Consider the following 17070-nt stretch of genomic DNA (forward strand, 5'->3'; position numbering starts at 1 on the left):
ATTCCTGTATGAGTTCTAGCAGTTTTGGGGTGGAGTCTTTTGGGTTTTGCACATACAGTATCATATCATCTGCAAAGAGTGAGAGTTTGACTTCTTCTTTGGTGATTTGGATGCCTTTGATTTCTTTTTGTTGTCTGCTGTGGCTAGGACTTCTAATACTATGTTGAATAGCAGTGGTGATAGTGGACAAACCTGCCGCGTTCCTGACCTTGGGGGAAAAGCTCTCAGCTTTTCCCTATTGAGAATGATATTCACTGTAGGTTTTTCATAGATGGCTTTTATGATATTGAGGTATGTACCCTCTATCCCGATACTCTGAAGAGTTTTGATCAAGAAAGGATGCTGTACCTTGTCAAATGCTTTTTCTGCATCTATGAGAGGATCATATGATTCTTGTTCTTTCTTTTGTTAATATGTTCTATCACGCTGATTGATTTGTGGATGTTGAACCAAACTGGCAGCCCAGGGATAAATCCCACTTGGTCATGGTGAATAATCCTTTTAATGTACTGTTGGATCCTATTCGCTAGGATTTCGGTGAGAATTTTTGCATCCATGTTCATCAAGGATATTGGTCTGTAATTCTCCTTTTTGATGGGTTCTTTGTCTGGTTTTGGGATCAAGGTAATGCTGGCCTCATAAAATGAGTTTGGAAGTTTTCCTTCCATTTCTATTTTTTGGAACGGTTTCAGGAGAATAGGTATTAATTCTTCTTTAAATGTTTGATAGAATTCCCCTGGGAAGCCATCTGGCCCTGGGCTTTTGTTTGTTGGGAGATTTTTGATGACTGTTTCAATTTCCTTAGTGGTTATAGGTCTGTTCAGGTTTTCTATTTCTTCCTGGTTCAATTTTGGTAGTTGATACATCTCTAAGAATGTACCCATTTCTTTCAGGGTATCTAATTTGCTGGCATAGAGTTGCTCATAATATGTTCTTATAATTGTTTGTATGTCTTTGGTGTTGGTTGTGATCTCTCCTCTTTCATTCATGATTTTGTTGATTTGAGTCATTTCTCTTTCTTTTTGATAAGTCTCGCCAGGGGTTTATCAATCTTGTTAATTCTTTCAAAGAATCAGCTCCCAGTTTTGTTGATCTGTTCTACTGTTCTTTTGGTTTCTATTTCATTGATTTCTGCTCTGATCTTTATTATTTCTCTTCTCCTGCTGGGTTTAGACTTTATTTGCTCTTTTTTTGTCTAGCTCCTTTAGGTGTAGGGTTAGGTTGTGTATTTGAGACCTTTCTTGTTTCTTGAGAAAGGCTTGTATTGCTATATACTTTCCTCTCAGGACTGCCTTTGCTGTATCCCAAAGATTTTGAACTGTTGTGTTTTCATTTTCATTGGTTTCCATGAATTTTTTAATTCTTCTTTAATTTCCTGGTTGACCCATTCATTCTTTAGTAGGATGCTCTTTAGCCTCCATGTATTTGAGTTCTTTCCGACTTTCCTCTTGTGATTGAGTTCTAGTTTCAAAGCACTGTGGTCTGAAAATATGCAGGGAATAATTCCAATCTTTTGGTAGCGGTTGAGACCTGATTTGTGACCTAGGATGTGATCAATTCTGGAGAATGTTCCATGGGCACTAGAGAAGAATGTGTATTCCGTTCCTTTGGGATGGAATGTTCTGAATATGTCTGTGAAGTCCATTTGGTCCAGTTTTTCATTTAAAGTCTTTATTTCCTTGTTGATTTTTTGCTTAGATGATCTGTCCATTTCAGTCAGGGGGGTGTTAAAGTCCCCCACTATTATTGTATTGTTTTCAATGTGTTTCTTTGCTTTTGTTATTAAATGCCTTATATAATTGGCTGCTCTCATGTTAGGGGCATAAATATTTACAATTGTTAGATCTTCTTGTTGGATAGACCCTTTAAGTAGGATATAGTGTCCTTCTTCATCTCTTATTGCAGTCTTTGTTTTAAAATCTAATTTGTCTGATATAAGGATTGCCACCCCAGCTTTCTTTTGGTGTCCATTAGCATGGTAAATGGTTTTCCACCCCCTCACTTTCAATCTGGGGGTGTCTTTGGGTCAAAAATGAGTCTCTTGCAGACAGCATATCGATGGGTCTTGTTTTTTAATCCAATCTGATAGCCTGTGTCTTTTGATTGGGGCATTGAGCCCATTTACATTCAGGGTAGCTATTGAAAGATATGAATTTAGTGCCACTGTATTGCCTGTAAGGTGACAAAGACTGTATATTGTCTCTGTTCCTTTCTGATCTATGCTGCTTTTAGGCTCTCTCTTTGCTTAGAGGACCCCTTTCAATATTTCTTGGAGGGCTGGTTTCGTGTTTGCAAATTCCTTTAGTTTTTGTTTGTCCTGGAAGCTTTTTATCTCTCCTTCTATTTTCAATGACAGCCTAGCTGGATATAGTATTCTTGGCTGCATATTTTTCTCATTTAGTGCTCTGAAGATATCATGCCAGTCCTTTCTGGCCTGCCAGGTCTCTGTGGATAGGTCTGTTGCCAATCTAATATTTCTACCATTGTAGGTTACATATCTCTTCTCCCGAGCTGCTCTCAGGATTTTCTCTTTGTCTCTGAGACTCATAAGTTTTACTATTAGAATTCGGGGTGTTGACCTATTTTTATTCATTTTGAGAGGGATTCTCTGTGCCTCCTGGATTTTGATGCCTGTTTCCTTCCTCACATTAGGGAAGTTCTCTGCTATTATTTGCTCCAATATACCTTCTGCCCCTCTCTCTCTTTCTTCTTCTTCTGGGATCCCAATTATTCTAATGTGTTTCGTCTTATTGTATCGCTTATCTCTTGAATTCTGCCCTCGTGATCCTGTAGTTGTTTCTCTCTCTTTTTCTCAGCCTCTTTATTTTCCATCATTTGGTCTTCTACATCACTGATTCTCTCTTCTGCCTCATTTATCCTAGCAGTTAGTGCCCCCATTTTTGATTGCACCTCATTAATAGCCTTTTTGATTTCGACTTGGTTAGATTTAATTCATTTATCCAGAAAGGGTTTCTCTAATAATTTCCATGCTTTTTTCAAGCCTAGCTAGTATCTTTAAAGTCATGATTCTGAACTCTAGGTCTGACATCGTACTAATGTCCGTATTGAGTAGTCCCTGGCAGATGGTACTACCTCTTGTTCTTTTTGCTGAGGTGATTTTTTTCATCTTGTCATTTTGTCCAGAGGAGAATAGATGAATGAGATAACAAAATGCTAACAGGTTAACAATATCCCCAGCAAATATACTCTATACAAATCAGAAAAGACCTGAAACCAGGGGAAAAGAAAGGGAAAGAGAGAAAAAAGAAAAAGAAAAAAGAAAAAGATAAAAACAAACAACAGAACAAAACAAAACAAAAAAACAGAATATGATTAAATATGATCAGACTAGTGTATAGATCAGTGCCACACACTAGATTTTGGGCATATTTTGGTCTGTTAGAAGAAAGTGCCTCCTAATATTTTAAAGGAAGAAAGACTTATATATGCACAAAATAAGGGTTGATACAATGAAGGGATGGAAGATGAGTGTAAAGATGAAAATTATAAAAGATTTTATAAAAGGAATTGATAAGATAAGTTGTTTAAAAAAAGAAAGAAGAAGATCAAGAAACAAAGAAGAAAAAGAAAAAAGAAAAGGGAGAGAATGTGATCAGGCAGGAGACTAGAACAAAGCCATACACTAGTGATTTAGGGTATATTTTGATCTGTTAGAAGAAACTGTATCTCAAAATTTTAAAGAGAGAACAACTTATATATATATGCCAAAAATAAGGGTAACTACTATGAAGGGATAAAATATGACTCTAAAAAATGAAAAATAAAAAAATATTTTTAAAAAAAGGGATTGATAAGATGTTGGTTGAAAAAAGGAAAATGAAAAATTCAAAAAAAGAAAAAAACAGTTAAAAAAATCAACTTTGAAAAACTAATGAATCATGGTAAAAAAGCCATGAGTTCTATGTGCAGTATTCCCCTAGCGCTGGGGAGTTCTCCCGTTCTCCTTGATCGGTAAACTTGGTCTTGGCTTGCTGGCTGTTCCTGCTGATCTTCTGGGGGAGGGGACTGTTGCCGTGGTTCCCAAATGTCTTTGCCAGAGGCGGAATTGCCCCACCCTTGTTGGTCCAGGCTAAGGAATCTGCCCAGGTTTGCTGCTCTCCGATGCTTTTGTTCCCTCCAAGCTCTCGGTACAGCTTTGGAGGACCAGAGTGAAAATGGTGGCCTCCCAAAATCTGCCTGGAGGAGCTGAGAACTTGGGGCCCCACTCCTCAGTGCACCCCCCAAAGAAAAGCAGTCACTCTCATGTCCCCAGTCTCCGGCCGCACTCCGTGCTCACCCAGCCTGTGACCGAGTGTTTCTATCCCTGGCACCCGACCCCATGTGGAGTCTCCAAACCCAGCAGATTCCTGCAGTGAGCTCCCGCGCCGCTCCTCCCAGGGAAGGAAGGGGAGTCTCCCCGGCTTTGCTGCTTGTTGGGTCCCTGCTGGAGGAGCAGTGGCCCGACTGGGTCACGGATCACCGTTTATGGCAACCACGAGCTGAGAGCCCATGCCTCGACTCCGTCTCTGCAGCCGGCTTCCCCGCTCCAATCCCTGGGAGCTCTGCTGCACTCAGGCACCCCCGGTCTTTCTGTGACCCCAAGGATCCTGAGATCACATTGTCCCACAAGGGTTCCACCCCCCACTTAGCCGCTGGAGTGACGTCCCTCAGCAGAGCCGACTTCTGAAAGTTCCGATTTTGTGCTCCGCGGCTCTATCACTTGCTAGAACCGGCCGACGGAGTCCCCCTCCCCCGCCGTCTCTCCTCCCGAATATCGCCTCGGATTCACTTCTCCGCACGTCCTACCTTCCAGTAAGTGGTTGCTTTTCTGTTCAGAGAGTTGTTGCTATTCTTCTCTTCGATCTCCTTTTGAGTTCGTAGGTGTTCAAAATGGTTTGATCCCTATCCAGCTGAATTCCTGAGACCAGACGAAACCCAGGTCTCCTACTCCTCTGCCATCTTGCTCCCTTAGTCTCTCATTACTTTTTTTTTTTAAGATTTTTATTTATTTATTTGACAGAGAGGGTGAGAGAGCACAAGCAGGGGGAACAGTAGAGGGAGAGGGAGAAATAGGCTCCAGGCCAAGCAGGGAGACCGATGCGGGACTCGATCCCAGGACCCTGAGATCATGACCTGAGTCGAAGGTAGATGCTTAACCATCTGAGCCACCCAGGCACCCCTTTTTCTTTTAAAAAAGCAGTTCTTCTTTGTCACTTTTTTTTTTAAGTGAACATAACCTCAAGATTTTGTCTTCATAATATTAACAAAATATAAAGCTTAGAACTGGATCACTTGGCCCTTCCTCTTCTTATCTTCTCCCAGTTCAAAATGCTTGCATCTCTTAATAGCCAGCATTCTCTTAGATCTGCAGTTGAGCTCAACACATTCAAGCCTCAGCACAATCTTCTTTGTAGTTTTAGCCTTTTTCCGGAAAATTGGCTTAGTCTGCCCACGATAGCCACTCTGCTTCCTGTCATAATGCTGCTTTCCCTGGGCATAAAGAGAATCTTTGCCCTTCTTGTACTGTGTCACTTTGTGGGGCTGGTGCTTCCACACTTCTTGCAGAAAGTCCAGCAGGTTTTAGGAACGTTCACCCTGTTTGCGAGAGCACTATCAGCACAGAAAAAGCTGTCACCTTAAGTTTTAAAAATGTTTTGCACAGGGGTTCCTGGTTGGCTCAGTCAGCAGAGCATGGGACTCTTGATCTCAGGGTTGTGAGTTGGAGCTCCATGTTGGGTATAGAGATTACTTAAATAAATAAATGTTTTTAAAAAAGTTTTGCGCAGTAGAGTATTTAAAAATATATTAGAAAATCACATCAGAGATATTTCAGGTAAGAGTCATCAATGAATATTTAAATCATTGAGTGAAGGTTTAATGAGGAGCAGGATATTTACACAAAGTATCTCTCCACAGATTATTTAATAACTTTACAGTGAAGAGATTGATCAAAGTTAATATCACCAGAATGGGAAATGACATAATGTGCCTCCTGATGTGATGTACTGAAAAAGATACAATATTGCTCATAGAGTATTACTGCTAAATAAGGTGAATTTAATCATGAGAAAATAAACTGAGGAATATTCTATAAAACAACACTCTTCACGATGTTAATATCATGAAAGACAAAGAAAGGATGAGAAACTAAGTTGAAAAGTGGTATAAAGAAACATGACATTAGGGACACCAGGGTGGCTCAGTTAAGCATCTGCCTTCTGCTTAGATCATGATCCCAGGGTCCTGGGACTGGGTTTCCAGCTCAGCAGGGAGTCTGATTCTCCTTCTCCCTCTGCCCCTCCCCCTGCTCATGCTCTCTCTCGCTCATTCTCTCTCTCAAATAAATAAAATCTTTTAAAAAAAAATGACATTAAATACAATGTATGGTCCTGGACTGGACCCTGTATCAAGAAAAAAAAATCTATAAAAGACATTAGTAAAACAATTAGAAAATTTTGAGTATGGACTACAGATAATAGTACTGGATCAATGTTAAATATCCTCAATTTTTAAATTATATTGTGGTTATGTAAAAGAACAGCTTTGTTCTTAGGATATACACACATTAGTCTTTAGGTACTGCAATTTTCAAATAGTTTAGTAAGAGTAAAAATAAGGATATAATACATAGTGTGTGCTGTGTGTATTCAGAGAATTTGGGAATTCATTATACTATTCCTGTAACTTTATCTAAATTTGATATTTTTTTGAAACAAAAAAGTTTTTTAAAAATTGATGCTAGACATGTTTTGTACAATATATACCCATATAAATTACCTTTAAAGGATCCACAAGTTCCAAGGTATGTTTTAGGTATATTAAATTTGTTATCTTTGATTCAGCTGCATTAACCTGTTAAAATAAAGACCCAAATGTAGACACCATAAATATACAAGAATGGATTTTCTCTTAAAATTCTACACTTACCATATCCATACATTTTTATTTATCAACCTACCCAGAATAGACAATAGTTACAACTACTGACCCATCATAATAAGCCTAGTGCACTAGTTTTCTGAAAGTCTGACAATGAGAAGAGTTCACCTCATTGTGTCCAACTTCCATTTCTACTTCAGCCACTCGGGTCCAGCTTAACCTACAGTAGTGATAGGAGATACAGTTCAATCCTGAGCAGTACTAACAGACTAACATTTACTGAAAAAGGCACAAATGGTATTTGTGAAAGATGATATTTGAAAAGCTGAGTCCAAACCTCCCAGATAGTTACAGAAAAACAAAAATTTCCCTCATTGGTTCCTCTTTGTGCGAGTAAAACAATTTTCATAATTCCAGTTGTCCAAATTAACTATAGTTTTTCAAAATAAAGCAACATCAACATTCAAAATTTTATAAATAAACTTTTTAAAATTAAATTATACTATCTCTAGAACCAAACAATGGTATTAAACCTTGAGAAATGAAGAATGTTTTGTGAATGGACAAATTTACCAATATTGACAAAGAGTTTTAGGATATTACATTATGATATAATGTATTTGATATAGTGCTCTTTCTTTTGGAAGTCGCCTGACCTATATCCCTATTGCACAATACCTGGACTGTTTGTTGACTACATGAGCCAATTTAGAAGAAATACTAAAATGAATGTTGTTGGCCCCAAAACAAGTTACTGCAGGCTCTCACAATGGATCTCTGAAACTGGAAGATTAAAAATAAATAATATTCACCAAACAGAAGACAACTATCATCCCTGTTACCAAAGGAGAATTTCTTCAAAAATACCAATTTACCCTTGAAGAAGAAGAAGGTAGAAGGAATAACTCTAATGAATAACAGCCTAAAATAAAGTTGGAGTAATTAAGAAACTTTAGCATCAGCACAAGGACAGACAGAGCAACCAATGGAACAGAATAAGGAATCTAGAAACAGACTCAAACATATGATTTAACCCAAACATTTCATTTATGACAAAGGTTGACTACAGAGTAATAGGGAAAGGACAGTTTTTTCTATAAATGGTGCCAATAAGATTATGAATCTGTATGAAAAAAAGGAAATGTGGCCCCTTCCTCACACCACATACAAATATCAATTCCATATGGATTATAGGTCTAAATATAAGAAGTAAAACAATAAAACATCTGGAATATTACAAAGAAGGTATCTTCACTACCCTGTTCTAACCAACTTCTATAAATTTGATAATTAATGATCTGACATACATTAATCATAGGGCCAAACTAATGGCCAAAGTTGTTTATATTTCCCCCATGGTCTGGCTTTTGTGGGTGAACATATTATCATATTACAAACCCTGCAACCACAAACTCTTAATATCTGTGTTTTGCTTCCTACTCAGTAGGGGACATTCCCACCTAATACTACCCACTACAGTAGTAACGAAGGCTTCTGTGATGTTTTCTCCTCACTCCTTCTGGCTCCTGACCATGTGACCCTGTGTGGCATGATCTCTCCTCTCAGAAATTTTAAGTAATACAAATCTTTAAATGGCCTTAGCCCCTCCATGTCATCACTTAGTCATCTCCATAAATTAAAATCCCATGGGTACAATCAAGACATTGGGGTAGGTAAAGACTTCCTATGTAGGATACAACAACCACTATAAAGGAAAAAACATAAACTAAGCTACATTTAAATTAAGAACTTCTAATAAGGCAGAGAAAGACAATGAGGATCTCACTTATATGTAGAATCTAAAAACAAAAAATCAAGCTCATAGATACAGAGAACAGAATGGGAGCTGCCAGAAGCAGGGTTAGGGGGTGGGTAAAATGGAAGAAGGAGGTCAAACCTCCAGTTATAAAATAAAAAAGTCATGAGGATGTAATGGACAGCATGGTGACTACAGTTAATAATACTGTATTGCATATTTGAAAGTTGCTGAGAATAGATCTTAAAAGTCTTCATCACTAGGGGAAAAATTAAGTGTGTATGAGGATGGATGTTAACTAGACTTATTGTGGTGATCATTTTGCAATACATACAAATACCAAATCATAAAAAAAAAATAACTTCTATTCATCAAAAGGCACCACTGACCTAGGACAGGTTCTCCAAAAGCCAACTCTGAGAAATTAGAATTTGAGGACAAATAATTTATTTGAAAAGGCAAGAGAATAGGAAAGGGCAGCAATACAGGATACACTGATGATCAGGGTATCTCTGCTTGGTACTGTGGCTCATTCCTGATGGAGACCTCTCAGAAACAGTGTAGAGTAAGCTTCAGAAGCTGTCTCCAGAGGTAAGGAAAATGGTGTATTTATTAATCTGGTTAAGACCTATTGCTGGGCAGTCACTTCCTGATTACCCTCCAGTTTCTCATGTGGCTAGATAAAGTTCTCAGGCAGAAAGTTTCAGCTGCTTGCAGTAAGAAGCCTTCCCTGTACAAAAGTGAATGGCAAGGGATGCAGGTGGCACAGCAACAGCATCTACTCCACAATACTGAGTAAGAAAGCCACCCAAAGTGGGAAAAGATAGAATACAGAGGCCAGTAAAAGAATTATTTGGTCCAAATTATTCGGTCAATCATATCTAGGTTGAGAAATTCTGCTACAGAGGAGCTGTCTTGCTACAAGTATATAGGTACTCACTTACCCTCTTACATCACTGGTGATTTCCTCCCTATTTATTCCTTCTCTGTATCCCTCTCTCCAATCTCTCTATACCTTGCCAGCTTTGAAGAAATAAACTGCCACGAATTCTCCAGTTGCAAGAAACTAAATGTTGCCAACACCATGAGTGGGGAGGCAGATCCTTCCCTAGTTGAGTACTCCACATGAGTATTCAGCCCTGGATAACATTTACCTGGACTTTGGGAGACCCAAAGCAGAGAATCAAGCTAGAATGTTCACAGACTCCTGACTCACAGGAACTGTGAGATAATAAATATGTGCAGTTTTAAGCTGCTATGGTCGTGGTAATTTATTATGCAGCAATAGACAACTAATATAGAATCTCTTTGCAACTTGCTTCTTCAAAGCAATTTGGGAGATAATTCTCTACTGGCCTTTTGCATTTTTGCACATCTTCTGGGAAGAGGCACTGACTGCCTTTGTTCTGGATAGTCTTTTCAAAGATGTTAGTATAGTGAATAGCCTTGAAAAATATGGTGTCTCCTAGAGCAAAGTGTGAGTATGCTTACAGTTTTGGAGGCTAAGAAGTCCAAGATCAAGGTGACAGCCAATTCAGTTCTTGGTGAGAACCCTGTTCTTGCTTTGCAGGCTCTCTCCTTCTTGTTATGTGCTCCCATGATAGAGAAAGAAAGATCTCTGCTCTCATCCTCCTCTTATAAGGGCACTAATCCCATAATGGGAGCCTCACTTACATGACCTCATCTAAACCTAATCATCTCCCAAAGGCCACTCCCCCACCTCCTAATACCATCACATCCAGGGTTAGGACTTCAACATATGAATTTGGAAAGGGAGGGGCACACAATCATTCAGTTCATAGCAGAGGCTATGTTTTCAAATTCATCCTTCTCTTGACGAGGGGCTCTGTCACGATCTTGAGATGAACAACCTGGTAGAACTCCCTGTGAAAAGAAACCCCAACTAGTACATACTCTGTTTCTCACGTGCCAGGCACAATGCTGAGCATCTTACATTAAGATGGTATCTCCCTCCAGAACAGCAGGCAAACATACTTATTGTCCAATATAAAAGATTCAAGTTCCCTAAGCTCTGCAATTCTCTCCTGCAACACACTGCATGTGCAGGTTTCACCTGGTCCTCTTCACAACACCCTGTGGGAAATGGAGTTTGGGGAATCAGTCTAAGAAAATGCTAATAATCTAGCTGCTGCTTGTTCTAAACACTAAAGTCCTGTCTCTCTGACCCAGGAGTCTTGTGTCTTCTATTAGTATTTATGAAATTGGCAGGCTAATTTGTTAGCTTGCAAGTAGGGTAGAATATAAGATCCCTTGGAGTTTCTGCAATACTATGCTGTAATTGGTTATTTTTTTTTTACCCAAATCTCACACTGGATTATAAATTCCTTTGGATTAGAGACTTATTTCTTACTATATCCTTACCACTTGTCACAATGATTAGTAAAATAACTTGGTAAATGAATTAAAGGAATAGCCATGTACTAGATACTCTATATGGCAGTCTGGAAATCAATGGGAAAAAAATTAAAAGTTATTCAAAATAAAGCAAAGAGGGGTACCTGGGTGACTCAGTCATTTGAGTGACCGACTCTTGGTTTCATTTAGGTCACGATCTCATGGGTTGTGAGATTGAGCCCCACAGTGAGCTCCACGCTCAGCGGGTAGTCATCTGCTTGAAGATTCTCTCCCTCTACCCCTCCCCACTTGCACATGTGCTCTCTCTCTCCCTCTCTCTCTAAAATAAATAAATAAATTTTTAAAACAAAACAAATCAAAGAAATTGGGGTAAAAGCTTAGAAAAACTTTTTTTTGTTTGTTTTAAAAGGGTTTAAACTTTTTTTTTAATTAAGTGAGCTCTATATCCAATGTGGGGCTTGAACCCATAACCCTGAGATCAAGAGTGGTATGCTCTGACTGAACAAGCCAGATGCCCCAGAAAAACCTGTTTAATAAAATTTTCAAATGTTGGGGGATGTATTTTGAATGCTTATTAATAGAAAACATAAGTATTCTTAATGCAACATATTAAAAGTAAGGTTATAAATATACATAAAGAAAGATTAATCAAAATAAGAAATTTAAGTTTTATTCTCAGAGAAAATTTATGATCTAGAAAACATCATTTCCTAAAATCAATATTCTTAAGAAGAAAGTATAAGAACTCATCTTAGGCAAACAATTCCATACTGGAAATTTTCAGAGAAAATTTAGTTCATTTAGAAGTTTGAGATAGCCATATAATTCAGCCAACAGAACATTTAGTACATTCACAAGTTTTAGCAAATCATGCAATTTAACCAGCACAAGTCTGAACTAATTTAGTAAATACTGTGTTTAATTAAGAGATATATATTTATATCAAATGAGGAAAGAGCCCAATTTAAAGTATAACTCCAGATGGTTAAGAAAAGAGCAACTAAGAAACAGTACCAGGAATTCTGAAATTCATGAATCATGTATGAAGTCAGTATATTGCTTAGGGTTCCTCAAAAGTTAGTAAATCTGAAAAGTATTTTAAAAGCCTCCACAAAAGACAGATGTGCTAACCAGGAAAGTATTTACAGCTATGACTAGTCCCTCCAAAACTAAAAAGGATGAGAAGTTCATAGACTATCAGCTATGGATCAGTTATGACTGATCCTTAAAAACCTTATGGAACTAGCTATAGATCATCTTTTCTGGACAGGAAAAAGGATTCCAAATTTTCAGCTTATAGAATTACCTTAAACCTGGCCCAGATGACTTTTCTAAAGTCTGAGAGTCAAAGTGATTACAGAAGCTGGCTAATCACAGATATTTCTGGAGAGCTAATTGGCCAAACTGATGTTTCCTTCTCAATATAACCAGAAAAAGTCTAATGCAAAAAACATGTATGTTACTAATTCTTATAGCTAGTGACACTAAATTATGAAGCTGTATAACTATATAATACTAAACATTACACGGCTTGACAACAGAGACTGCTCTCAGGTGTAATCTCATGATTCTTTCCTATAATAAAAGTGAAAGAAAGTCTTAACATACCGTTAAGGGTTGAACTGTATCCCCCCAAAAATATTTGTTGAAGTCTAAACACTCAGTACTTAAAAATGTGATCTTATTTGCAAATAGGGTCATTGCAGAGGTAATTAGTTAAGATGATATCATACTGTAGTAGGGTAGACTCCTAATTCAATATGACTGGTGTCATGTAAAGATAGCCATGTGAAGACAGAGACACACAGGGAGACTGCATGTTATGCAGCAGCAAGCCAAGGAACATTAAAGACTGCCAACAAACCACCAAAAGCTAGGAAGAGGCAAGAAAGGATTCCCCTACAGGTTTCAGAGGAAACATGGCCCAATCAGTATCTTGATTTCAGACTTCTAGCATCCAGAACTGTGAGACAATATATTTATCTTGTTTTAAGCCACACAGTGCATAGTATTTTGTTTCAGAAGCAGTAGGGAACTATTACACATACTAATTATCAGTATAGAGTGGCCATGTCCTATTCCTATACTGCATTGCATTTTTCTGTGTAAAACATGTCATTCATAAGTAAAACTATTCCTCAAGTTATTTAAGGTATTTTTCATTTGAAAACATCATTCAAGGGGTGACGGGGTGGCTCAGTCATTAAGTGTCTGCCTTCGGCTCAGGTCATGATCCCAGGATCCTGGGATCGAGCCCCATATCTGGCTCCCTGCTCAGCGGGAAGCCTGCTTCTCCCTCTCCCTCTGCTTCTGCTTGCCACTCTGCCTACTTGTGCTCTCTGTCAAATAAATAAATAAATAATGTTTAAAAAAATATGAAACCAGGAGTCCATAGAGATTAAATAAATAAAATGAAAATTTGATAAGAAATAGTATATTTACATGCTCTCAAATCACATCCCCAGGGAATACTTATTAATTACATAAGGAAAAGAGTAATTTTATAGTAGAGAAGCCTAGAGAACCCCACTTTAATCAAGTGCACAAAGTTAACATCATCATAATGGGACAAATCAAAATCATGAGCCATCTGATAAGATGTAATAAGAACACTGCCTCATTTCTGTGATATTCCTACCAAAGATACATTACCAGAATATAATGACGAGGAAAAACATCAGATAAATCCAAACTGAAAGAAAATAAGACAGACCTGTACTTTTCAAATGTCAAGGTCATGACTGAAGACTAAATAGATACAAAAACTAAAGGTGGTGCTTGATTCTCAACTGAATCATTTTTCTATAAAGGATTATTGGCACAACTGGCTAAACTTGAATGGGATCTGAGGATTAAATGGTATTATCATTGCTAATTTCCTCACTTTGAAGGTTTATTGTGGTTGAATAGAAGAATATCCTTGTTTGTAAGAAATCCTAATTTTGGGGAGTGATAGAGCATCATGTTGGTAACTTACTCTTAAAAAAAAAAAAAATAGGGGCACCTGGGTGGCTCACTTGTTAAGCGTCTGCCTTTGGCTCAGGCCAGGGTCCTGGGTTTGAACCTGATTCTCCCTCTCCCACTACCCCTGCTTGTGTTCCCTCTCTCGCTGTCTCTCTCTCTCTGTCAAATAAATAAATAAAATCTTTAAAAAAAATAAGTTCTTTGTAATATACTTGCAAGTGTTCTGAAGGTTTGAGATTTCATTTAATTTTTATTTTCACTTTTTTAAAAGGTTGAAACCAAAAGATCTTACATGCTTCCAGAGAATGGAGGGGCGGGGAAAGTCAGTCATATCTAAAATTCAGGAAATCTCTATGGTTTCAGCTTCTCAACAGGAACATTACAAGCTACAAGACAGTGGAGAAGTGCCTCCCAAATTCTGAAGGAAAATTCTTTCCTTTCAGCTAAGCTATCCATCAATTATGAGAGACTAATAAAACATTTCAGAAATGCAGTCTTACTCTTTCTCAGAAAGTTACTAGAAAATGTGCTCCACAAAAAGAAGAGAGTAAGCCAAAACAGAAGATGACTAGGGACAGAAAAAATAAGAGATCCAACATAAGAGAGACAAGGAAAAATGCTGAAGAGAAACCTGGAGTCACAGCTGTATACTAAACAAAGAGGGGCAAACAATCCAGATTGGAACAGGTCAGAAGCTTATGGGAGAAACATCTTCAAGAGGTTGAATTTGATTATCTGCAGTGAATAAATATACTGAGAGCATATTTTAAATATACTGAGAGGATATTTAGATAATTGGTGGAAATATCTATGCCTGAATTAGTGAAAGCACACAGTAAACCATACAAATAGAAAAACACACTGGGGAAAAAAACATACAAAAAGTTGTGCAAGCTCAACTCTGTGTAGCATGAATAATCATAATAATTTTGATCTAACTAAAATTATATTGTAACTCTACTGGGTGATGAGAGGTAAGGAAATGTCCATGTTTATGGGAGAAGAGAAGAAAGAGAGCTAAATATTCATCCTTCTGCCAGGAAATTAACACAAAATGTCAAAGGATTATCATCAAGAAAGTAAAAAAAAAAAAAAATCTAAAGAATGACAGAAAACATTTGCTAATCATATATCCCAAAATAAGGGACTTGTATCTAGAATATATAAAGAACTCTTACAACTCAATACTAAAAAGACAACCCAATTAAAATTTGGAAAAGTGGGGTGTCTGCGTGGCTCAGCCGGTTGAGTGTCCAACTCTTGATTTTTGGCTTGGGTCATGATTTCTGGCCGGGTCATGATCTCAGGGTCATGAAATCGAGCCCCACATCAGGCTCCAGGCTCAGCACAGAGCCTGTTTGAGATTCTCTCCTTCTCCCTCTGCCCCTCCCTGCACCCTCTCTCTCTAAAATAAATACATAAATAAGTAAATAAAATATTTTTAAAAATTGGAAAAGGATATGAATAAACAATTCTCCAAGGAACATATACAAATGGCCAACAAGCACACAAAAAGAGGCTCAACATCATTAATCATTAGGGAAATGAAAATAAAAAATGAGAGATATTACTTTACACCCAATAGGATGCCTAGAATCAAAAAGTCAGATAATAACAAGTGTGGACAGGATGTGGAGACATCAGAAACCTCATAGACTGCTTGGTGGGAATACACAATGATATGGTCATTTTAGAAAACAGTCTGGCAGTTGTTCAAACAATTAAACAGAGAGTTATCATATGACCCAGCAATTCCATTCCTATGTATATACCCACAATAAATGAAAACTTACATCCAAACAGAAGCTTGTACATAAATATTCATAACAATGTATTCATGATAATCAAAAGGAGAAAGAACTCAAATGTTCAACTGATGAATAGATAAATGAAATGTGTTATATCTATACAATGGAATATCATTTGTCAATAAAAATAATCAAGTATTAATATATATTACAATGTGAATTAACCTAAAAACATTATGCTAAATTAAATAGCCAGTCACAAAAGACTACATATTGTAGGATTCCATTTATATGAAATGTCCAGAATGAACAAATCTGTAGGGACAGATAGATTAGTAAAAGCCAAGAAATGGGCAGGGAAGAAGTTTGAGAGGAACGGGAAGTAACTGCTAATGGATCCAGTGTTGCTTTTTAGGGTGATGAAGATGTTCGAAAATTGACTGTAGTAATTGTGATACAACTCTGTGAACATACTAAAAATGACTGAATTTTAAACTTTAAATCGGTGAAGTATATGCTTTGTGAATTCTAAATAAAGCTGTTATATTTTAAAAAATAATGAACTACGTGATATTTGTAGAAGTAAAATGTATGACAACAAGAGCCCAATGAGAAGGGAGAAAGGCAGCATACTACTGTAAAGTTCTTTTCATTTCAGCTTTATTAAGGAATAATTAACATACAAAATTGTAAGATATTTAAAGTATACATTGTGGTGATTTGGTACTCACATACATTGCAAGAATTCCCCCCAATTAGTTAATTAACACATCCATCTCCTCAATTTTTTTTTGTGAGAACTTTTAATCTACTCTTTTAACAAATATAAATTATACAAGATAGTGTTACCAGCTACATTCACCATGTTTTATATTAGATCCTCAGACCTTATTCATCTTATAGTTGAAAGTTTATACTTTACCAACTTCTCCCTATTTCCCCCACACCCCAGTCCCTGGCAATCACCTTTCTAGTCTCTGTATCTGTGAGTTCGGTCTTTGCGTTTGTGTGTGCCATACACATGTATGTATGTACCTATGAATGCATGTATGTATATACATATTCAGATTTCATATGTAACCGATACCATGCAATTAAATTTCCCTACCTATAATTGATACTATGCAGTATTTATCTTTTTCTGTCTGGCTTATTTCACTTAGCATAATGCCCTCAAGGTCCATCCACGTTGCTACAAGTGGCAGGGTTTCCTTCTTTCTCGTGGTTGCATAATATTCCATTATCTGTATGTGTACGCGCATGTGTATGTATGTGTGTGTGTGTGTGTGTGTGTGTGTGTGTATTACATTTTCTCTATCCATTCATACATCAGTGAACACTTAGGTT

The 17070-nt window shown here is 37.4% G+C and overlaps 1 protein-coding gene and 1 pseudogene across 3 annotated transcripts in view; both read right to left on the reverse strand.

The window, feature by feature from the left end:
* MSH4 (mutS homolog 4) overlaps positions 1–17070 on the reverse strand; it is a 98157-nt gene that overhangs the window by 36024 nt on the left and 45063 nt on the right. For 2 of the 3 annotated variants that reach the window (XM_025872040.2, XM_073896493.1), the window contains exon 9: positions 6778–6852. The exons of the other annotated variant lie outside the window; for it this stretch is intronic. In XM_025872040.2, the coding sequence (XP_025727825.2) occupies positions 6778–6852 (75 nt within the window). The remainder of the gene's footprint in view (positions 1–6777; positions 6853–17070) is intronic. 3 annotated transcript variants of the gene reach the window in all.
* Positions 5263–6768, reverse strand: LOC112824251 (large ribosomal subunit protein eL42-like; annotated as a pseudogene).

This window comes from Callorhinus ursinus, unplaced genomic scaffold (assembly GCF_003265705.2).
Source record: "Callorhinus ursinus isolate GAN/ISIS: 27379988/994484 unplaced genomic scaffold, GSC_fseal_2.0 scaffold9, whole genome shotgun sequence".
In the NCBI taxonomy this organism is placed as follows: Eukaryota; Metazoa; Chordata; class Mammalia; order Carnivora; family Otariidae; genus Callorhinus; species Callorhinus ursinus.